The 25310-nt window shown below is 41.4% G+C and overlaps 2 protein-coding genes across 6 annotated transcripts in view; both read left to right on the top strand.

Moving 5' to 3' along the window:
* acot7 (acyl-CoA thioesterase 7) overlaps positions 1–17658 on the top strand; it is a 47888-nt gene extending 30230 nt beyond the window's left edge. For all 3 annotated transcript variants that reach the window (XM_058644216.1, XM_058644217.1, XM_058644215.1), the window contains 3 exons: positions 2559–2675; positions 8539–8723; positions 17145–17658. In XM_058644216.1, the coding sequence (XP_058500199.1) occupies positions 2559–2675; positions 8539–8723; positions 17145–17243 (401 nt within the window). In that variant the 3' untranslated portion in view covers positions 17244–17658. The remainder of the gene's footprint in view (positions 1–2558; positions 2676–8538; positions 8724–17144) is intronic.
* A 4873-nt stretch (positions 17659–22531) lies between these two features.
* The window catches only part of LOC131468690 (probable G-protein coupled receptor 153), a 30885-nt gene continuing 28106 nt past the window's right edge, over positions 22532–25310 (top strand). For all 3 annotated transcript variants that reach the window (XM_058643207.1, XM_058643205.1, XM_058643206.1), the window contains exon 1: positions 22532–22963. The gene's annotated coding sequence lies outside the window, so the exon portion shown is untranslated. The remainder of the gene's footprint in view (positions 22964–25310) is intronic.

The raw sequence follows: 25310 nt of genomic DNA, 5'->3' as shown, positions 1-25310 counted from the left end.
TAGTTTGTTCCTATATTGTTTGTATCTCGTTTCTGAATGTTCTGTCCTTAATCTCATGTACTGTCTGTACAGGGTGTTTTTCTTCTTGCAGGCATTTATCAACGTTTTTGTTAACCATGGTTTTCCCTCCTTTTTCTGATTTGTGTGTCTTTTCATTACAGGACAGTGTCTATTATACAGCGTGTTAAATATTTGCAAAAAGGAATCATAAGCATCATTTACATCTGTTTCTTTGTAGACCTCGTTCCAGTCCTGCCTCATTAGTTTGTTTTTCAGTGTAAGCATCCCTTTTTCAGTCCTGACCCTTCTATATATATTTCTATTCAGTGTCTGTGTCACAGTGTGCTTCCAGTCATAGATAGTAAAGATTGGCAGGTGGTCGCTTATGTCATTTATCAGTAGTCCTCTTGTTATGCCTCTCCCTATAATATTTGTGAAAATATTATCAATTAGGGTCGCACTGTGTGTCGTGAACCTGCTTGGACGTGTAATGAGGGGTTGTAGGCCCATCGTATACAAACACAGCTTAACACTATATTTCTGCCTTTCGTCACACAGATTTCAATTGTCACACATTCCATTACATATTCAACAGCTTCAGACATATTGTGTAAATAATCTCATACTCAATGTTATTGTCAATGAACAGGGCCACTCCTCCCCCACCTTTATGTCTTCTGCTAACATTGACCAATTTGTATCCATCCAGGTAAAAATCTGCGCCTTTATCCTCATTAATCCACGTTTCCGACGCCGCAATGATGTTGAAAGCATTTTTTAAGTGTTGTAGGTATTCCTTAATGTGGTCGAAGTTGGTGTATAGACTCCTGCTATTGAAGTGAATGAAAGACAATTTCCCATCCATCTCAATGCATTCGTTAAATTGGTCTTCAGTGTAGTACTGGCATTTCTCAGACACGTTTAGGTATAGATGGTTATCCGGGTCAATTATTTCATTTGGGTCTGTTAAGGTGTGGTTCACATGTTCACAGCTCCACATTTTCTTGCTCAGCCATCCTCTCTAATATTTCCATCATCGTTTTAGTCTGTGTAGTGACCCTTGACCTTTGCTGTGCTGTAGTTATGGAGTGTTCGTGAGCCATACCTTAGTTGTTATATTCCTCCAGATCGCCCTCACTCCTGATTTGCATTATTTTGACTTCTTCTGGTGTAGCTCCATTTGTTTTAATGTAGATTCTGCAGTTTGCCGTCCAGGTGTGTTGGATCTTGCCTCCTTTCTTCAGCTGACGTGCCTTTCTGGCGATGTCAGCATTCTTTTTGGTGAGATTCTCGTTGATGTAGACGTCTGAGCCTTTGAGCTTCCTGCCCTGCTTCAGCAGTGCCGTCTTATGACTTCTGTTGGTGAATCTCAGCACGACAGCTCGTGTTCCATTCTCCTGTCTTCGTGGTAAGAGGTGACATACTTCCACATTGTTGAAGTCCACGTTGATCTCTCTGCCCGTCAGGAACTCATCCACCTGCTGTTGCACAGATTTGATTTCTGATTCATCAGGTTGCAGCGACCGATCGTCCGATGGCGCAGCCGCCCTTGCATAGCTCTGACACTTAATCTTGAGGCCATTGACAATCACCTCATTTAGTCTTCCCAGCTGGTCCATCTCCTCAATTTTGTACCCCAGCTCCCGCAGCAGCTTGTCTTTTTTTGCGTTCTCCTCCTGGATCTTTTTGACTTCCACTGTCACCCCTTCCAGCTTCTCCTTGAAGTCTTTTTTTGCGTTCTCCTCCTGGATCTTTTTGACTTCCACTGTCACCCCTTCCAGCTTCTCCTTGAAGTCGGTCAAGAACTCCTCTCTCATCGCCCTCATCCCAGCTCTCAACTCAGCTCTCGTTGCCCTCATCTCGGCGTGAATCGCTTCCATTCCTTCATTCATAGTTTCCATCATAGTTTCCATCATTTGGTCAACTTTAGTTTTCACCATTTTCTTCTCACTGAGTTTTTTTTTTTTCCCCTCAGTTATCTCAAAGTTTTTCTCAAGTTGTCTCAAGGTCGGCCTTTCTCACGGAGCAGCTGCTGTTGCGTCCTTCCTCTCTGAGCGCCAACACACAAAACATTACACACAAACATTAGTTTGATATATATATTCTCAGCTGCTGTACTCACCACCTGCAGTCTTAAAATGGTGGCTGCTGTAGTCTGTAGTGTATTCTCTTACAATTTGGTGAGTTTTCATGGCGAGTGCAAATGAGCAAACATCCAAAATGTTCCTTTCTCCCTCCCTATCTTCACTAACATGTGGTTTCATCCAGTTCAGTGTTTCCAAAACTTTTTTGTACGGGGATGACAAACTATTGGGACCTGAATCACAAATCAATTATGACTGCATTTTATTGAAGCTGTAAATCCCAGTAGTTGGTAATGACCAACCTAGATCACACTGTTCAGTTCCAGTAATAATCTCTCCTTTTAAAATCACTTTAGAGAGAAATGGGCTTAATGGACCGTGAACTGTGGCAGGATGTGACTCAGCATTTCTACGGCCCTGCTCGGACATTCCGCGCGTGCTAATGAAATCAAACGTCGCTTGTGTTTGACACAGGTGTGACCATGAAGCTGATGGACGAGGTCGCCGGCATAGTGGCATTTCGACACTGCGAGACAAACATTGTCACCGCCTCTGTGGATGCCATCAACTTCCATCAGAAGATCAAGAAAGGTGAGGATGACACAAAGACTCTAATTAGAGCTGTGGATCAGTGATACATGCAGATGTCTCAACAGCTTTAAATAACCCATACCTGCGTAATACAGAGTGCTGTTGTGCTGGTACAAGAAGCTGTGACTTCATTTTCCCTGAAGCTGCTTTTGCCCACAAGTGAACTCTAAAACTCATCACACTCATTACAGCGAACCCAAGTCTAAGTCTTTCATTCATTTAGTTTTGAAGTGCTGTGCATAAATGTTTGTTTTCTGCATCTACGCAGCAACAGATGCCGTGTATATTCTGATTTTCTTTTCTGAAACTGGAACACTTTCGGACGACACAGATGATGCTCTGCGGGCAGTTACTGTGAAATACAATAATCCAACTCAGATCAAACATACTCTAGTGCAGACACACACACACACACCCTCAAATATAAGACTGTTACTCAAAGTGCTGGAATCCAAACACGCTAAAAGTGAGTGAAAACAGTTTCCTCGACGTGGTGAAGAACAGTGTATGACATGTACATTAAATAGGTTTATCTGAGCTCAGTGTTTGTGCTATCTGTTCATGCGCTGAACATGAGCTGATCCAGACGTCCAGATGTTTTGATTATCTCAGGATATGATGTTAACAATGGACCAACTGCATCGCTTTCTATCATTGGAATATAAAGGGGGTAAGACAACCTTCATGTACGAGCTGCCAAGTCCAACTGTGATTGCATCACATTTGCAGCACATGCCTTTTCAAACGCTTTTCATTTTGTTCAACGGTAATAAAACATTCATTCCAAAAGTATCTTTACATGGGGTTCTAAGTAAGATGGAGGGGGATGTGGCACTGAAGGTTTTATTAGGTTTTCAGATCAGAAATCTGAACAGTACAGATGAGACTCATGTCCACGTCTCCATCACTCCAGCTGCCTCCATCTGTCCTCTGAGCTCTCAGTCTTCCACAGTGACTTAGGTATTTTCCATTTTGCTTAAGGTGGTCAGGTCTCACAATTCCATTGTCATACTAATACTTGCTTGCTGATTCCATTTGTATCGTGATTCTGATTTATTATGAATCTACATTACTGCAATTCTTAGTACTGCGATTTTCTTTTGCTCCATGAACCAAAATTGAATTATACTCATACAATAACACACAAGTCACAGTTACAGGTATCTGGAACTGAAAAATATAGGATTTAAATTTGTGAAATTTTCGCAAATTCATCCTGCGGGCCAGATTTGACCCTTTTGTGGGCCAGTTCTGCCCCGTGGGCCATACGTTTGACCCCCCTGCTTTAAGCTCTTTCTATTCACCAAGCTTGTAGGGATATCGCTAAACTATTTTTAGAATAGTCTAAAAAGAAAACAAAATCACGATATATGGATTCTTAGTTTTTTCTTGCCCCTAGAGACGTGTGTGTACCAAAAACAAACCAAAAACAAAACCAGACAATAATTGCAGCTGCATCTCTACATTGATTCAGTCATTTTCTCAGGTTTATTCCCTTCCTCTTTGACTTTAAACCATAGCCAGTTAATTATAGATAAGAGGTATAATTTCCTGCACAGATTCAGCAGAGGTTGCAGTCAAATGTTGCTTCTAAATTTCACATTTTGCACTTTTTTTTTTTTTATCACAGGGGAGATGAAAAATTGATTGAATAAATATATAGTAGGTGAGAATAGTAGGGTTTTAAATCTTCAATAAATATGGCCCACCACAACTAAAGGAAGCTTGGTCTTCCTTTCTTAGTTAACTGTCGAGGATCTTTGAGCATCATGAGCATGTCAGAAGTATATAAATTAAATGCTGTTTTATACAAGCAGTAAAATACTGTCCTTAATATGTTCTCTTCTTAGACAATCGCCATTTTAGCTTCAATATTCCTTCGGAAGGAGAATAATATCAACAAACACAGAGTACAGTATTTTCCATTGTGAGTGAGGACCACACACCAGCAGTCAAATGGACTAAATGAACATTAAGGGAGATGGAAAGCTATAGGTCCAGAACATTAAACACACCGAGGTCTCTGTCTGCACATGGCTCATGTGGAGGAGGTTGAGACGATTTGTTTACGGCTTTTTGGAGGTCCCGCTGTGTCGAGCTTGAGCAGCCCACTCGTCTAATTACTCAGATTTCTCAGTCATGTGGGGTTCAGCGGCAGAAGAAAATCCCTGCAGAGCACAGCAGAGACAAAGACACTGACACATTTAATGGAATAAACTATTTTACAAGACCCAACTTTTAAGAGTTAGAAGAAATTCACCATGTCCACTCACATTGTGAGGCATGAAGATGAGTGTTTAAAACGGTAGGGCTGATCTTTGTCTACCTGCACAATGAAGTGTTGGGTGAAGTTTTACTGAACAGTTGTACAATTTTGAACTAAGATCAGTCGTTGAGTTGCTGTTCATTGATGTACCACAGTCATGTTGAGTCGGTGCTTCTCCCTCATCACAGGAAATTGCCCAGAGGAGGAAAAAAAAAAAGACTAAGACTGAGAAAACAGGGAATACAACTTCAATAGGTGGATGTTAGATGAAAGGAGGGGGAGAGAAAGAGATACACAGTGGAAACATAATGCATATTCATAAGGTTTGCATGGTGTTTGTTTATCTAAAATCTATTTTTATTGATCCAGCTTGATTTGTACAAGAGACCCTTGGGTAAATTTGCAGCCTGGGATTTGAGGAAATCCAAGCTGAAGCTTTTTGTGACTTATTACTGTCAAAAGTCCACTGCTGCTGCGTGTCACTCTCACCATGACCAATGGAACCTCCTCCCACCGTCACAACAGTTTAAAGACTCTTACTTGTTGACAGTAGTGTAACGTATGTAAAAGGGAAAGAAATAATGATGTGTGCTACCTATAGGCCCCTTAAATTATAACCAATGTGGAGACACAAAGTAATGGTTTGAACAATGCCATGTGCACGCCTGTAATCTGAGCTACTGAATCAGAATCAGAAACAGATTCATAGCAGAGTAAGTAATAAACATACGAGGAATTTGATTTGGTAATTTGGTGCATGAGACAACACAATATAACATACAGACAACACAATACAAAAAGAAAACTTCAACATTTAGATAAAGATCTGCTGGTAGATCGTTTGAGCTACAGTGGACTATGTTGCTAATAAAAAAACTTGATTTTACTAAATGCAGCAGTTTCTCACATTAAGGAAAAGGTGCAGTACTGTACTTTCTTTGATGGTAAATAAAAAATGTCTTTTGTGAAGTTGTGAAAAACAAGGGCTGAATATCACATTTACTTTTCTCTGGCCACTACCAAATACAAAAACATGTGCGTATAAAAACATTTATAACAGCAAACAAAACACCACTCACTCAATTTCTTGAACTTGTTTTTGCAAATCTATGGCTCATTGCAGTCCCAGCTTAGTGCATGTAACAATACAACTCAGTATGGACTCTCCTCACAGCAGATTAGTGGCATCAAACAGTTCCTTGCAGATGGGGCCAGTTTTTCACGTTGGCTGACCTTCAGTGCTCCACAAGTCCATGATCTACTTTCTGAATAAATCAATTATTAATCCTGAAGGTCTTTAAAAAACATAACCCAGTCTTTTCAAGGCTCATTTTTTGGTGTAATGTCACTGAGCTGTTCATACTTCACAGTACATCTGCACCACAGCTGGTTTACCTGAAACCTGACACTTTTATCTAAATAGTCCTCTACACAGTTCCAGCACGACTCCACTTGGCACGTTTTTTTTATTTTTTGCTTTTCCTTTAGCGACAGTACCTGGCACCTTTGTTTTTTTTAGTACCTGTTTTGACGATGTTCCACGTGAGCTGAGGCGATACTAAATATGACGTCAACAGACTGCTGGCCACTGATTAGACACAGTGCAGAGCATTAACGCGAAGTCCGACACAAGAATGACGTCAAGAAAGAATGATGTCAGGATTTTTAAGTCTTTTTAACTGAACAACGTCGAACTGTAGATCAGTTAAAAAGACTTAAAAATCCTGACGTCATTTACATTTAAGCATTTAGCAGACGCTTTTATCCAAAGCGACTTACAGAAGAGGAATAATCTACATAGAAGTTGTTCCACTAGATAAGAACAGTGGACTGACAGAGGGTGGGAGTGTCGAGTATCGAAAACAACTGCTTTACAAGTCACTAGTCACTGGTTTGTGCGTGTTGCGTTTATAATGGCATCACTGCCGTTTCATGCAGCTGTGCTATGATGACTGTGCCCATGTTGAGGAGGTACTATATTGTAATGGAAACGATACCAAACCAAGTAGAGTCATGCTGTGCTGTGCTGTGCTGTGTCGTGCTGGTACTGTATAGTGGAAAAGCTCCAAAAAAAACAACTAAAGGCCTGCAGTATGTGCACATACTCCCATTTCAGAGTTTTATCAGGGATATTCATTGATAATGCTTTTTGAAATATACTGTAATGCTGATGCAATATTATAACCTACTTATCTGGTAGAGGTCAGCAATCATTTTTAATTATTGTATCTTATTCAGAGCTGAACCTGCTTCTGTGAGCTGAGGGAGTCTTGTCTAAGGCTTTTACAATAATGGATGTGACTTTTATTTTTGCCCAGAAATACAAGCCTTGGAAGGTCCCGCCTCTGGTAGACAATTTGTGGTGTAGACACAGTGTCCTTCAGGAAAATGTAGTCAACACTGTTAAAGAGGGAGAACATAATGTTGGATAGAGCCATGTATTTATGAAAGAGACTGAATCAGTTGATGCAAAATGGTTTATTCCAACAGAAGCCGGGTCAGAACCATTTCAACACAAAATGTTCTCCTGCTTGTTTGCTTCTGTTTACCATAAAAGCAGCATCTCTTACTCTGGCCTTACTGACCCAACCCATCAAAAGGATGTTTCACACACAAAGAGCTTTTCAGGCCTCTGAGGATGTTTTCCTAAGCTAAAAACGTTAGTACAGTCATTCCTATTTGTTGATGTTTTCCATCAACCTTGTTTTATTGTCAGAGGAAGTGTGCTAACACTTTGGTTTTTGAAAATGTGCCAATAAAAGTCTGTTGGAAAACTTTTAAGAGCTGTATCATGTTTAGAGACAGTGTTGTTTTCACTTGTTGTTGACACATCATTGTTTGTTAAGGTCATTTTTATGTTATTTTTCTCTTTTATGAGATCTTGCTCATGTACTTAGGATCTTTTTTCTCAGGATAACACCTCCTCTCATTGTTTCTATGGCAACAGATGCAATAATACTGTACAGCCTGAGGAGAGAGAATAAGGAAACATATGAGCAGGGCGCTGTAATATTACTTGACTTTTGTCCCCAATCCCTGTAGCAACAAAAGGTGATGAGCAGTCATTTTTGATGAGTGAAACATTAATGCATTAGATGAAGCTCGGGCTGAAAGCAGAAGCAAGTGTAGAAAAAAGCTCAGGATAAGTGGACATGATGTCCCCAACATTAGCATCTTTAGAATGGTTTTACTTAAATTATCTGTTCAGTTCTGCTTTAACCTTCGAAGACACATCCTGAATTTTAATAATCCGAAAAGAATAGAGCACATCACTGAGAAAAGTGTAATGCTGATTTTCACTCGGTGAGTCAGTGGAACAGACTTCATGAGGTTTACATTTTCCACAGGTGACTTTGTCTATATTCAGCTTCTTTCATGTGCATGTGTTTGCAGTATGTGTTTCTAGTTTGATTTCTATTCATATTACTCAACATCTAGATTCTACAACTAATTGAACACTACATTATTATTATGTGGATGGCTGGAGGACAAAGAAGCTTTTATGACACATTATACTTTCAGAATATGAACAGTATTTTAGTCTTGTCAGTTTAATGTCCAACATAGTTTTCTTATCTCACTTTTCTTTTGTCCAAGGCGCTGTGGTGACCGTGACGGGCCGCCTCACCTTTGTCAGTGGCAGGTCAATGGAAATCGAAGTGTTGGTAGATGTTTCCCCACTGATCGCGGCAGAAAAAGGGAAATATCATGCCGTCTCTGCCTTCTTCACCTTCATCTCCCTGGATAAGGACAATAAGCCGCTCCCTGTTCCTCCTCTTAAGGTCGGTACCACACTCTGCTTTCTGCAGCTTCTCAATCATTGTTTAAATTCTATAAATAGGACTTTCACACAAAATGTGCACCCTTCTTATTTTCCAGAGATGATTTGATTTAGCAATTTGATATTTTGATGTCAAAGTGACATGACACTGGGCTTTTGAAGGTCATTAGCAATGAAAATCTACATCGACACTGTAATGCAACAGCTTCATTTTCAACCCAACCCAATGTAATGGCTGACTAAATGTCAGTGTGGTCTTATTTAATCTTCTCTTGTGTCATCGTACCAGTCCTTTTGGTCGGTGACATCTGTGACTTTTGGAAAGGTCACAGAGTGAGAAATACTGTCCTTTATTTGGCAGTTCTGCCTTTTAGTGTCTTTTCACCGCATTAAATCCTTATATCCTCTGTTTAAATCAGCATATTAAATGATTTCCTGGTGCATAACGACACCTTTAAAACTCCATTCTTCCTCAAATCCCCAAAGAAAAGATATTGTTGATGATCATTGATTTTAACATTTATTTAATTTCAATGATAATAACGATCCGTTCGTATTTTCTCTACCTCAGTTGAAAAGCTGTTTTATTAGACTTTTTTTCTCTGCTGTTATGAATCAGGTTTTTTTATTTATTTTTATTTGGTAATGATGACAATAGTTTTAAATTTCAGTCATCCAAAATCCAGCACAATGGGATTGAGCTGAGTGGGCAGCTCCAGTGAAATGTGATAGATTGACAGTAGCAGGTCGTTATTCTGTCAAAACTCACAGGGTTTGCACCTGAGCTAATCATTAAACTTTGATCATGCACAAAGTACTAAGTAACCCCTTGAAAGTGAAGGCGATAAAGTGAGAGCAACGCTGTTTCCTGTGATAACCTGCACATTTCATTTTACCTTACTTTAATGAACAAACCAAAGAAAAAGTCTGCAGAAAAATACACTTTAACACGTCCTTATACTTTCTGAGAACAGAACTGTTTGTACCCGTGGCAGAGTTGTGCATCTAATCTGTGTCCCTGCTGCCTTTTTCTGAAGGGCCTGTAAGTCTCCACATTTCCATGTCACAAAGACCCAATGCTTGCTTCCCCCATTGTCTGCCTCCCTCTATGAATTCATTACCTGGTTTTCCATCTCACTCAAGCCCCTCATGGCTTGTGTTCTAAAGGCAGGGAATTGCAGTGATGATGGGAGTCATTGTAATTTCTCTGTTTCAAATTTATGAAAAGAGAGGCAAAAAAAAACAACTTTAGTGATGTTAATAATTCATCCTCAATGCTATAAATGGAAATCTAAATGGAAATCTAAATGGAGCCCCGGGCTGCCTGCGCTCGGATGTTGCATTTTAGATAAACAAGGGCAGGAATCAAGAAGTTTGTGTGTATGAGTGAGAGAGAAAAGGTTGGACAAAGGTACAATATAGACAAACGTGTGTGTGTGTGTCAGAGAAAGACAAATAGAGCTCCTCCCTGTGTGTGTCTGTATGTGTGACAGGGGGCTTTGTGTGTTGATGTGCCTGAACAGATCACTGAGTACACATGCATGTAATTATTTATATGAGTGAGCGAGGGAAGAATGTCGAGGCTCAATCACGGCTATTTCTGTCTTTGGAACTCTTTACTGAGAGCGTGAACATGGGATGAGGTTGACACAGAATGAGGAGGAGAGGGGACATTTGTAGTCTGTCGAGTCTCCTGGATATAGCTTAATATCCAGATTATTGCTGGAGGCGCTACTGGAGAAATGATTATGGGTGGAAGTTCCAGAGCAGCATCCTGCAGTTTGTATAATCACCTGATGAGGAAACCCAGGCTTTGTGATGGGGGACACTTAAGAGGACCCTGATTATACCAGGGTTCGCGATACGTGACGCTCACTTCGGAAACACAACTGACCCTTTTAATACTAAAACACCTCAGAGCTTTTCAGATTGTTCATAGCGCCACCGTCTGTAGCAACGGAGTACATTCAATTCTTTCCATTTAAGATTATTCGGGAAATACAGACACTGTTGCATCACGTTGTTCTAATGTGATATTTATGCACAGTAAGGCAGTCTAGCAGTTAAAGTAACTGCGAGACTCTTAGTGTTATATTAACACTAAATGAGTTAAATGGAATACAATTCCCAGATGATTAATGTCCTAGTTAGCGGTGTTTAATAGACACTTTTAATGTTACCTTACACTGCACGTACTATGTAGATGAAGGCAGAGGAATGATTGCATTAAGGTTTAACAGATGATGTTCCCACATGTTAAATTTCACAATCTCAGTCTGCGTCTAGTTACCATGGAAAACACCATTTCTGCTTCCAGGGACAATTGAAATTATTATTATTGCCAAATACAAAACTGCCTTAGGAGATTATGCTGTTATGTTATATAATGGTATGTTTTTAAATTATAACCAATGACACCCATATACACAGTTTAAACACTGTATTTAAATTCCCTATTATAAATAATATGAAGACTATAATAAACAGGCAAGGTGAATTTGATCTGTTGTGGACACACATTATGAGATTTTCACCTTAGACCTCACCTATGTTTTAAGATGTACTGTGAACATCACACAGTATTTTCATAATATTCCTCTGAGCACCAGGACAAGTCTCCTCATCCTCTCCTTTATTTACATTTTCACTGAATGTCTTATCTTTCTTTCATTCACCTCCAAAATAAACTCCCCCGTAAAGCTAAAAATAAACGTTGGACATGACACTGTGGCAGCTTTTGCTCCAGTTGTGTTCTATAAATAGTCTGATCGAAAGAACCGCTTCAGCTATTTTTGACTGCAGGTGCTTTTCCCCCATTCTCTCCTCCTGGCTTTTTCTCAAGTGAGCCTACTGCATTTACTATCTTTAGATTTTCCTATTTTAGATCTTCCAGGGGTTAGGGACTCTCTCTCTCTCTGTCTCTCTCCCTCCCTCCCCCACCATTTCTCTCTTCTTTTCTGTGTCTGTGTGTATGTGGGGGGGGGGGGGGTTCTCGATGATCTGTCTCTAATGTAGGCATACTGTGGGTGATGCTGGAGTGGGGAATGAGGACAGCATGAGCAGAAGGGAGGATATCAGGGGGATGCTTCGCCTCTCAGCAGCAGTACCCTTGAAAATCACTGAAATAATAGATGGACATGCTGCGCCAGCACAGATGTAATCAAAAAGCGCCTGAGAGCAACGTGCTGTGTTTTGGAACAATTTAAAGTGTTAGTGGCTGCATCAAGGTTAGAAAAACATCCTTGTTACCAGATGGTCAGCCCTGTGAGTTGTTATCCCGGCCAAACTGAGTAGTAGCTGGTGGTGGGAGCGTGAGGATGTAGTGTGGTTACACTGGGCAGAACCAAGTGTGGATGTCTAATATATTGTGAATGAAACTGTGGTTGTTGCCCACAACTGTACAATTACACAATTTACCAATCACCTCTCACTCCCTGTATTTGTCTTGCCTGTCTCCCTCACATTCACCCTCTCCATCAGTCTTGCTTTTCTCCATTTCCCCCTCCTCCTTCCTCCTTCCTCCATCTCACCCCATCCTCGCTAGCCCAGGCTCAGCTGGCCTCCCGTGACACAAAAACAAGCCTGGTTGTCATGGCAACTTCCTGTAGTCCACATGAGGTGATGTACATTTATTTTTAGGTGCCTCCCATTCAAGACAATCAGAGACAAGTTAACAGGTACACTCTCGCCACAGTCGCAGCTGTTTCTTCCTCTGTGGTGATCCGAGGCACTGCACCGAGAACATATTTACATTTGCTCTCACAGCCCTTCAGGGCATGAATATGTCAAGGATGCTTAAGTTTTCATGATATCTTATTCATGAACATGCAAAAGAGCCCTGTGCTCTTCCCTATTTATAACAAAATCGAAATCATATCCACTTCTCAACCTGTTTTGTGAGGAAATGCGACGCAACACTTTCTATGTTGATTCTTAGAAAGGTGATAGGTGCTGGGTCAATTCAATTTGCGTCATATCCCGTATCATCACTTTGAAGCCTGCAGATTGACCAGTTTGACCTGTGCCGTGACAGTTTTCACCTGATCACCTGCTGCAACCAGGCTTTGACGATACCAGCTATCAATCACACGGGTGTCCACTCAGATGTGCCACGCATTTCCATCGATTTTCCTCTAAATGGGATCATTATTAACAAAATTGGCTTGATTTTCTATTGAAGAACACATAAAAACTAGCGATTCAGACATGAGATGGAGACTCATTTTCTTTTGCAACTCCCCTGGTGGCAAACTGCTACTTCTGTCCCACTTCCTGGGTTTAATTTTTCAAACCAGAAGACAACATCCATTTTATATAGTCTATGGAAACATGTGTGTGTGTGTCTTTCAGTTTTTTTTGTCCCTCTGTCCTAACCATTTACTGAAGGTTATGACATTGCGGATGAATATTCTTCCTGTGTACTCTTATTCGTGTTATGTGAGGCGCTTATTTACAGCTCAGTGCTACTTTGGAGACACTGGCGTTTGGCAGTGCCACTGATGCCCCGTGTGCCCACTCTAATAACAGCTCGTGCCAACACAAAGGAGCCCCTCTGGCATTTTGCTGGCTTTGTCTGAGCGATTCTTTTTTTTTTTTTTGTACAAGCCTTGTCCCTGTTCCAGGTTTACACCATTTGGTTTGTCACTGTGCAGCTAATGGATGACCTGCGTGCCAGGTGAAACAGCTGGTTGTCTTGGCTTTTTGACCATGTTCATACAAAGTACTAGGTGCAAACTTGTCTTTGCTCCCACTGGAATTTTTGTTTGTTTGTTCCATTGTTATCTGTAATAGATGACCTTTGATTTATTTATCCGTTTTGTTCTATTCTTGTAACCCTATTTTTTTTATTCTCTCCATTCACACAGTTCTGTGGATGGATGCTTTAGTCTCTTTGGTCCACACTAAAACTGGTGCAGACTCTGAGCCATTGACCTGCAGATCTTTGACACTTGCAGAGTTGCAGGCAGAACTGGGGAATGTGATATATTATCTCTTCACTCTTGGAAAAAATCAAATATTTAACTCCAAATAATGTTTCCAAATTGCTTCTGCATTGTCTTTCCAAACTGCCTTCACGATACATGATGTCTCAAGTATGCTTTATGAGCCACAACATGGCGTCCATTGTCAATGATAATAACACAATTATTACAAGTTAGTGCGACATTGAGTTGCCTTAAACACAATGGGAATAGAAATAAACACACTTAAACACATAAAACAAGCATGCGTGGTTTTTGTGAGGTTGACAGGTTCTGCAGCGGAGAGTCACCGTGTAGTAGCTGGTGATCCTGTGTAATCATAGTTATTAGCGGCGATGGGAATACCAATTACACGGGGACACCAAAAGGACATTTTGAGCATGGCATTGAATTGTCCCATTGAGTTATGCAAATGTGATCCACATTAGCATAAACATATGCATGTGCAGTCGAGCAATAGTGTGCCCATAATGCAAACACAGAGACACATAATGTGTGCTCATACATAGACTGCAGAGTAGAAGAATGTGTGTGAAGTCTTAACAGGTAGCAAAATAGTGAGGGAGTCATTAAAAACCTATAATAAGAGCTAAAAATAAAAAAAAAATACTCTCGGGGGACGAGCTGAATAATATTGCATCGCAACACAACAGGAGGTGAGAAAACCTCCTTTTTCATTGAAAATAAAAGAGTACATGTAGGTCCTCTGTGGATTTGTCTCTCTAGAGACAGGAGTGAAAAACAGGACAGGGATTTTCATTCACGTTAGACCCCAATAAAACAATAAGACTGGAGATGGGTTTTTTTTACCTGTTCACTGAAACATCTCAGGCTATAATTCAGTGTATTCTAAAAGTGCAATTAAATAATGAATTAACCGTTCTGTCAACACATACTGGGGCTTTGCACTTAAATTTAATTTACACATGAGCAGAGGTTCATGTTAACATCTTCCCTCTTGGACAGCTGCTATCTTTAGAACATTGTATTGACTTCTTATCATGTTACGCAGTGAAATCAAGTAGATGTTTATCATTGGCCACTGCAGAAAAATTCTCTCCACCCATAATCATTTGTCATTATAGCTTATAGTGATTTCATTGTGTTGTGGTTACCCTGCTGCAGTGTCTCACACTCACTGCTCTACTTTCTGTCTGACTGACGCTCACATTTAATTTAATTTACACACAATAGAGTCTGTGCATATTGATTTAGAATGAGCAAAGAGTAAGTTTTAAAATACAAAGAATATGGAACCGTGGTGAATATTTGTCTCTCGCTTTCTCCAATTCTATGTTTTCCTTTGAAAGTCGAGGCTCATGGAATGATCCATCATGGAACGTGTTTGTAGCTCAACCTCACTTTTTCAACATACTCCCATCACATTTGAGCTGTGAGCAGGGTCTCTGATAGGATTTTTATTTTTTCTTCTCATATCCGTTACCACCCTGCTCTCTCCGGAAAGTTACGGTGCCATCTGTGAGTGCTGCTGAGTGGCAGGTGCTCTCGACTCAACCGACCACCTGGTGTTTAACAGAAAAGAGCCTCCGTCAACAGAAACATTCACTTTTATAGAACGTTTTGTGTACGAAAAACAAACATGTGTCTGTGTGCAAGCTCACATACAACTTTCCTCCTTGCTCGCTCAGAACAATGTGCGGATGAGGTGGTGGGTGAGCAGGTTGCACCATAATAGTAAGTGTTGACACTGTCACTGGCTATGTTGTTTTAAGTCACGCAGTTGCCAGGCAATCTAATTAAACTGCACAGGCTAGCGAGTGCTTCCTCCCACTAATCAGCAATCAAACTGAGCTAAGTGAGGGAGAAAGAGAAGATTTGCTCTCCAGGGGCTTGAACATGCTGCTTAGAATTTAAAACTTAAGTGTAAAATGATAATTTACAGCTGTAAATCCACAGGGGCTTTACCAAAAATCCTGGTTATGAAAAATATAAATACATAAACATGTATCGGGCGGGAACATACATTCATTTATCTTTTAAGAATTTATCTTAGGACCTTTCTTTGTGAAGTTTGCATGTTCTGCTCTTGGGCACGTGAGTTTTCTTCGGGTACTCGGGTTTCCATAGACATGCAAAGGTTAACTGGACACTCTAAATTGACCATAGGTGTGAACGTGAGAGTGAATGGTCATGGCCCTGTGATGGACTGGTGACATGTCCATGGTGTACCTGACACATCACTCTAAGTCAGCTGGGATTGGCTCCAGTGGCCCTGCGACCCTCATGAAGAGGATAATGTAGTAGATAATGAATGAATTAACTTTATCTTATTAAGAGCTGTGAGGGCGGGGGGGGGGGGGGTCAATCCCAGCTCACTTAAGGAGGTCTGTACATACTCCACAAGAACAGAAAAACGCAAGTCCTCATAGGGCCCTCCCACTGCAGCACACGCACTTCAAATTTCTGACCAATCACGCAATAGCTGTCGAACGCCACACAAGGAAAAAACATTCTGCCCAGATGACGTGTCGAGAACAAGCTGCGAGAACTCCAAACCAGGGCTGCGAAAAAAGAAGTCTCACCCACAGATGTGCTGTGATAGCTTCCCTTCCTCTTTTCCAATAACATCTTATATATCTCCCACTTCAACCCCAAGTGGTCTCACAAATGCGCCATTTCCGGTTGTAAAAAAGGTATTTGTGTGCAGGCGTGCTGTCGTGTTCAGATGCATGTAGTTATGAATGCAAACTGTCAAATCTCACCACAGGGCCAGCGTACAGCCATTCACACCCACAGTCACACCTATGGTGAATTAGGAATCTCCAATTAACCTAATCCCCAATCTGCATGTGTTTGGACTGTGGGAGGAAGTATCCAGAGAGAACACACACACACACACACTCCACACATTAAGGTCCTCGGTCAAACCATCTACAGGCAAACATGTCAGTTTTTTAGTTTAGTCAAACTGGAATATGAACATGGTGACCTTCTTGCTGCGAGGTAACAATGTCAACCATCACACCACATACATATTGAATATATTATAACTATCACAACCGTTTTTAACCTGTTTGGAATTAAAAGTGTAGGTCAAGAAAATTAAATTCCAGTATATTTTAGCAATTTTTGCACATTTCCTAATGTGGAAAACATTTGTCTTGATAATGAATGAATGAATTTACTCATGGTACTGACTGCCAGTGTGATGTAAACGCACCAGTGTTCTGCAGATGTTATCCCTCCTGCAAATCACCACACAGGGTTTAGTTCCACGTCTCTGAAACTGCATCTCACTCTCCACGATTCATCATTCATTCACTTCACCAGGAAGATGAATGGGTTCCACTGTCGCACAGACCGGGACGTTTGATGAAAACATCATCAAGAGCCGCTGAAGTCATTTCACCGCAAGTTGTGTGTAAAAGATGAATGTGCCTGAAAGCAAAACGGTTTGTTTTTTTGTGCTTGTTCCTCAGATTGAAGGAGAGGAGGAGCAGAGACGTTTTGAAGAGGGCAAAGCACGTTACCTCCAGAATAAAGCGAAGAGACTTGCCGAACAGCAGCGCCAGCAGTGACGCCGCTGCGTCAACAAAACATCACGACGCCTGCGACGACCGACCCCACACACGTACAATATGAAGGAGTTGGCATCCCTCTCTCCTCCTCTGTAACCGTATCTTCGTGTTAATGTTAAACCTGTGATTGTCCTTATTTGTGCTGTGCACCACAGTGTCCACAAATATCTCTATGTGTATATAAAAGTCAGAGTACATATTTAAATTTGATGGGATTTTTATTATCGTATGAAGACCGTTCATGCTCACTGTCATTGCAAAGTGACAGCCCGTGTGTACAGTTGGAGTCATGGAACTATTTTGTTGTACGAAGGTTTTTAAGTATGAAGACTTGATGCAGAGTGATAGTCTGAGCGCAAGGAAAAAAATCATAATTAAGTGAGTAAATAATGATAAATAAAAGATCCAAGCGTGAGTCTGGGGCTCTTGCCTCGTGTCCTTGATGGTTTGATGATGATGACGTTGTTGTTTTGGACATGCCTCAGCAGAGAGGACCCACTCGATTTTTTTCATCACTTTCACTGTCACTGTCTTTCACATAGAAATCAGTAGGCTATAGCTTAGGGTCTGTCTGTCACACTTTCACTCCAGCACTTCACTCTGCCTTACTGTGCTGTGCTTTTCTTGTCCCGGTTGCTGTCATGTCCTCATCCATCCTGCAATGTCCCTCTGTCTCCTCTATTCTCCTCACTACCTTATACTCTTTTTGTCTCCTGAATCCTTGCACCTTGACTGGAACCAGAAATAAGGGCAAAACATGTCAGTACACATCTCTCTCTCTCTCGCTCTCTCTCTCTCTCTCTCTCTCTTTCTCCCAATCTTTGGAAGTATCTGAACAATGAATTGGGGTCAGCTGCAGCCGGTGAGAAATCAATATCCATATGGACATGAAGCACTGAAAAGGATGTGGTTAATAAGCTGCCATAAAATCTCTTGTTCAAATATTTTGCAGGAGTGTTTTGCCATCTGTCAGTTGGCAACGTTCTCAGACTTGGGTGTGATCCGTCGGGAAGATATAGGCGTCCACCCTGTGCAACAGATGAAGCCGGGACTAATTTGGATTTTTAAAAAGTAAAAATCTACCCCCAACACACACACACACATACACACATACACAATCACCCACACAGCATGTGTACATTTCATTTCCCTCAGGAAAATAAAGTTAGGTTCGATCTGCACTGGTGGAGGAAATCTATTTTTAACCCCCACTGAAAGTTGGTGAGCAAACAGGGAGCTAAGATCCAGAGATAGTATTGATTATTTAAAAAAATAAATAAAGAAAAGTTAAAGCTTCTGCCTGATCAACATCATCACAGCCACGCGAGAATCATCTTGTGTTTAAAACATTCATAGATTCGAGTTATTTCTCACCATAGCGTTCATTACTGTCTTCTGCCATTTCAACTGGTAGCAGCTGTCTTGTATACATAGAGACACAATATGGTAACCATGGTTACTTATGTCGAAAAGGAGACTTAAAATAGAGGAAGTTGTCATAAAAAGATGTTTCTCCGGTAGCAACAAAAAGAAATATGTAATTTGCTTTTGGAGACACGTGTTGATACTCTCACCGGTTTTACTAAAGGACAGTAATTGAATGAAGGCAAACGCTTAACCTATTTTTCCATTTATGTTCTATTCTCAGCAGGAAGACACTGACAAGGCTACGCAGAGGATAAGTGATCCTCTAGTAGTGCAGATGGAAAACCATTAAGGAAGTAATAAAGTAGAGCGGAGTGTTGTAGGGAAAACTATCTGCTCATCAAAGTGGCCCACTTTGCATTTTCTCCCTTTTGTGTGTGCAGCTCGAGCATGTCTGTGTTGTCAGTCATTTTCTGACAGCGGAGCTCTGATTCCCCACAGACGCCTGAACCGTGTGCACATTACACTGCAAGGTCATGTGAAAGGAAGTGTGCTGATACGCCGACTGCATGCATGAGGCACCGCTTATGTCAGGGTATGCCGGCAGAAGTTTCCGATGCGCAGCGCTCACTGGGAATGGATAAACAATTGAATGTTTCCACTTTGTTTGTAGAGGTTGTTTTATTTGTTCATTCTTGGAACACCTTTAAAAAAAAAAAAAAAAAGGCAGCGATACGAGTCAGTGCTAGTGTTTTCTGGGCTTGGAGCCAGCAGGGCTTTCCTTGCAGAGGAGTAGGTTGACGGGCTGTACTTTGTCTGGCCTGGATCCTCCCTTTTTTGTACAGGCTCAGGGGAGCTTACTGGAAGCACCACTAAATTAGGCTACCTTTGCCTTTAAGGTACACAAACTCCTCCGCACGGAGAGGTGGGAATCCTGAGAGGGTGTGGAAAAGCAGATTGTAAAAGACAGCAGGACATTCCAAACAATGTTAAGTATGAAACAGCTGCCGTGTGTGTAGATGTGATGTGATGTGTGATCATGGAGCTGACGGTAGAAGTGGAGGGCAGCCGTGTGCCAGCAGAGCCAGTGGGCGGGAATGCCTTCTGTTACTTTTTACTTCCAGGTCACCTAACATCGCACAGGAGAAGCTAGAGAAGGACAGGACAGCCGGCTTCTTTGATCAAACTCTTTTGCCCCGTCCAATTCCAATGATTGACTTATTTATGTCCAAAAGTACCAACACTGGCAGGCTGAGGATAGAGTCGTTCGCTCAGTCGGGAGGTTCTCGGTTTTTGTGTAGTCGCCCCATGTCTGTGTGGGTTAACTCCATGTACTGCAGCTTCCTCCCACAGACCAAAGACATGCAGACTGCGGTTTGGTAAAACAAACTCTCTAAACTCGCTGTTATTAATTCAGTTTGATTTGTACCGTACACAGTAAGGCAGAGACCTTTACAATATTAAAGAGAGAAGAGAAACCCAACAATGAGCAAACACTAGGCAACAGTAAAGAGAAAAAACCTCCTTTTTAAGAGGAAGAAATCTCTGACAGAACCAGGCTCACAGACTCACAGCATCTGCCGTGACTGGTTGGGGTGAGAGGAAAAATGGGGGAGAGACCAGGAGTGTTTATATAAGGTTATAGGCTTTGACAGGACATTTCAGAGTGACACAGTACTACAATGTCATTTATACACACAGTAGCAGAGATTGTTTATAAAAAATTATACTGATATCAATTTTAATCATATCTGATAATGATAGCCTCGAAATTGGATCTGGATCCTGCAGCCTGCAAGATGAGGATAAAGAGAGAGAGAGAGGACAGGGAGGAAAGGCACACTAGGGAGAGAAAGAACAAGGTTAATGACATATAATGAAGTCATATTCATACCCCGAGTGTGAGTGCACCACAGAATTTCCCCCAGCAGTCTAGGTCTATAGCAGCCTAACTAAGACGTGGTTCAGGTTTCCCTGAGCCAGCCCGAGCTATAAGCTTTATCAAAAAGGAAGGTTTTAAGTCTAACTTTAAATACAGAGAGGGTGTGTGCCTCCAGAACCGACACTGGGAGCTTTTTTATTCCTGATTATCCATCAACATACTGTAAGTAATGAATTTGGGCAAATGCAATTATTGACTGGATCAGCTGGGAAGCTCAGGGGAAATTCTGACTCAGCATCTTAGGACGCTTTTGTTTTTAAAGCTCTTCAGGGCTGAATGGACTGGCATCTCCCAGGTGTGGTTGTGTGTGTGTGTGTGTGTGCGTGCGCGCGGCTGGCTATCCATTTTGATGAATGGGAAGCAGGGACAGTGTGGAGTACTCATCGGGCCAAATATAAGACGATGAAAACAATCCTTTTAGTTGTGACAAAAACCAAAAAAACAACACTGGGGACCTCTCTATGTCTCTCCTCTCATGCAGGGCCTGTTAGTTTTCTTGCTGGGTACAAGCTGAGCCCTGAGGGGAGAGAAGTGTTCTTACAGAAATCACCCAGTCTTATCATGTAAGGTCAGTGAAAGGGGCCAATTTACAGGAGCATGAATAACAGGAGGAAATGCACTAATGTGATTGATACATATGAGATACGGTGAGTCCAGACATCGTATCTTCTGATGAAGCAACACGTTCCATATCGGCTGCCTGTCTCGACATCTGTCATTCATTTATTCATTGTCTACGGCTTTATCCTCCACAAGCCCAGCTGACATAGGGCGAAGGGCGGCGTATACCCTGGACTACCCCCGTCCATCGCAGGACATCTCACATTCACACTTATGATCAATTTAGAGTGTCCAATTAACCTCTGCATGGTTCTGGACTTCTGCGAGGAAACCGGAGAAACCGTGGGAAACCCATGCACGCACAGGGTCGCGGGGTGGGGGGGCTGCTGTGCCAATCTCAGCTGACATAGGGCGACAGGTGGGGTCACACCCTGGGCAGTTCGCCAGTCCATCGCAGGGCCACATACACAGAGAGACAGCCATTCAACCATTCACTCTCACTCTCACACCTACAGTCAATTTAGAGCATCCAATTTACCTAATCCCCACATTGCCTGTTTTTGGACTGTGGGAGGAATCCGGAGAACCTGGAGAAAACCCACACACACACGGGGAGAACATGCAAACTCCATGCAGAAAGGCATCTGTCTGTCTGTCTATGATATATTTAGCTGTTTAACCGCTGATTCTTTTGTTTTGTGCTATGGGAGACTGCAAACTGTAATGGAGGACTTCTCCTCTCACCCCATCCATCACACGTGTGTCAGCTAACTACGGTGGCCTTCACAGATCAGAAAGGATGCGGTTCTTCTTTGTTTGTTCAGTAAGTGTCCACTTCAAAACGTGAAATGCTTCAGCCGCCGTTAAAACGCGGTGGCACAAGATGGAGGCTCAATCTAAAACCATGGAAACCAAAAGCGAACATTTTATTTTGAAGGTATAATATAATAAACAAATATGGGTCGTTTCTGCCAATTCAACCCTCCTGAGTATAGTTAAGTTCTATTTCTGTTCACTGCTGTATGGAAAATGCCAGTTTTTCAAGACCGTGGGGAGTTTTAGGCAAACCTCCCCCAAATTCAAACTATGTCTTTGAAATCATTTATCTGTGTAAAGAAAGACAGGAGGGGAGAGCAAAACCGCCCTATTTAGATGAAAGAACGACAAGCGTTTCAGTTTATTTATGAGCAAATAAGCATCTCTTCAGTCAAAGCTGAATAAAGCCACTTTTATATTGACCTCATTCACACTCGATATGTAGTGGGAGACGCGTGTGCTGTGGATTCACAGCCCCGTGCATCAGCATCATCACCATAGTCAAAATGACGACCTCTTTTTCATGAATTATTTCTTATTGCGGCTCACTCCACCCACCCCCCGCCCCCTCAACCCCCCCGAGATCTCAGCCGCGCGGACGAGCCTTAGCGGTCGGGAGCGCGCAGTAAGTCATGCCTCATCCGTCGCTCGCCTCCTCGACAGTGGAGGAAAACAAAAAAAACTAACAAACAAAAAAAACAAATCCGTGCTCTTCCCCGAATGCACCTGGTGCTTTTGCCTTCGCTCGTGCGCGTGTCGCGTGGCTAAGAGAAGCAAATGTAAACACACGTCGTCGATCGTTTTCGCCCCTTTTTCGGTTCAAAGGAGGAGCGGAGGTGCAGGAGAGGAGTACAGCTGTGGTGATGTGGTGTTCCGGGGCTCATCCTTCATCGCTCTTTCCTTTAACTTGATGCTGCTGCTGCTGCTGCTGCTGCTGCTCAGTGAGGAGCAGATGTAAACGGACCTAAACTGATGTGACTCAACGAGCGTGTTTTCCAACATGAGCCTGTAGGAGCATGGGCGCCATCTGAAAGAGGTAAGATCACACTCTCACTGCTGATGTCTATCATCACAGACTCATATCTATGTATATATATATATATGTATATATATATTATATATATATATATATATTGATTAGAAGGCTTCATCCAAACAGGTGGTGTCCTGCATCAGCTGGTGAGAGGGTAAAGTAAAGTAGAGCTGCTGCATGTGAATGTTTGCATTAATAACATTCCTGTGGTGTCACTGTAACTGTTTAGCCGACCTATTTATGACCGATCATTGATAAGGAAATTACAGGCAAGATGGAGTAGTGGCCTGAGTCTGAGTTGCTTATATAAGGTACATATATATAGAACTGTATGTTTCACACAGAGGGAGGTCTTTAACATGAGAGAACATGATCTTCACACACAGCTTTTTGCTGTGGGATAATTGGATATGACCATGGTTAGACATGGTTTACACAATTTTTTTTTGTCAAAACTCTTATTGTGCATAAATATGTGCACAAATTCAGCGGTGCTGTGTGGTTTTACGCTCTACTCAATGTCCTCCATGTGAACAATGCAAATGTGATGTGCTGACTTTCAACCCAAACACAATTTAACAAACTTAACGCGTACACAAAAACTGTCGAGTATGGCTTTATATTGAGATTTATTACACTGTAAGGATGATGATGATGGTTTCACATGTTATGTATACCATTTGCGGCCTTTTACATTTAGTATTTGTATCCTTCGGCATGCATGTGATGTTTTTGTTTTTTTAACTGTGTTGTTCAGGAAATATAAAGTTATGCACTTTAAATGTCTGAAAATAGCACCTTTACCGTTCACAGTAACCCATGGGACGGACAAATAATGGAGATCATCGTTTATATTATATATATATATAAATATATATATATATATAATATTTAATATTTTACTAACTAAAAAAAGCAATCAGAAGTAGAGAGTGTCTTACAATTCAGGAGTGGCCACAGATGCTTAGACAAAGTGCTGGAGCCTACATGTGACAGTTGACACTACATCACAAAGCCTCACTACAGACTACAGATCTCTGTGTTTCACTGGGCATAATATGTGACATTTGTTTAGTCACACTTTTGGCTTCTGTCATTTTGAGAGTGTGTTAGCCTGTGTTCACACTGTTCTATTTCCCACTCCACACACACACACACACACACACACACAGAGAGTTTTAGCCTGTATTTTAATAAGGCATTATTTACGACAGTGCAGATGATTACTTATTCTTTTTTCTTTCCATTTTTACTGACCGTTGTTCCATAACATTTCAGTGCACGTCTGTTTCTGATATGAACTCTAAACCTTGTGCCATATGGCACCCAGTGATCCAGCTACAGTCCTAGTTGGAGGTAGCTTTACATAAACAGGAAGAGAGCTCTAGGGTTACACTTGTGATGGAAAATTCAACGACTTACTCTGTGACCACCTGGTTGCTCAGTGAGTTGAGCTCAAAACTTGCCTCAGGATCATCAAACAGCATTTTGTTTTTCTGACCTCTGACCCTTTAACATCTTTTACCTTATTAGTTCATTTGTGCTCAGGCTTCCAGGACACCATTATTGAATAAATACAGACCAGTGCCAGAGTAGAACATGAATGACAAATCGTTTTAAACAAATACAGTTTCCTGATGTTTTTTCCAGGCTTCACAGCTAAAGGTTCATAACAAACTTATAGACATTTAACTTAAACCATTCATTTCTGTCATCATCAGTGCACCAGAGCATTTATAGATTTTGAAAAGACATTTTATTCAGTATGTGCTTTCGTTTTTTTTGTTTGTTTTTTTAAAATGTAGCATAATAGGGACAATACAGAAGAAAGTGTGGCTCATTCTCATCTCATTCACCTTTTCTCCTACATGTTCAAACCTGGGGAAGGACTTTAACGTAAGATTCAGCACAGTAATTATGTTTGATCTGAATATATGGTCTTAGTTTTGCTTTTAAAAAAAGGAACAGCAACATAAGAGGAACTTTCTACACTTACTTTGATTGGCAAACAACAACTCTCAGAATTTGCTCGATTCAACTGCCATGCCGGTGTAAAATGATAAAAATGAAAGTCACTCTGGAACCTGATCCTCATGGATGGGCTCTTAATGGTATTCATTTCACGTGTACTGTGGAGAGAAGAGTACAACAGGCTCCATTGAACAACACAGCACTACAACAGTCGATCAGAGGCGAAGATTTATATATCCTCGGAGTACCACTGAGCTCAAATTCGTTGATAGTAACCGATGAGCATTTAATCAGTCGATCTGATACTTAATCTGACGCTATGTGATCGTCACTCCGTGCTGCATCAGCACGACTCATGCCTGACTCAGCATATGCATCT

The sequence above is a fragment of the Solea solea genome, chromosome 11 (assembly GCF_958295425.1).
Source record: "Solea solea chromosome 11, fSolSol10.1, whole genome shotgun sequence".
Taxonomy (NCBI): domain Eukaryota; kingdom Metazoa; phylum Chordata; class Actinopteri; order Pleuronectiformes; family Soleidae; genus Solea; species Solea solea.
Note: the sequence above shows the minus strand (reverse complement) of the source record. Positions and strands in the feature narration are given on the sequence as shown.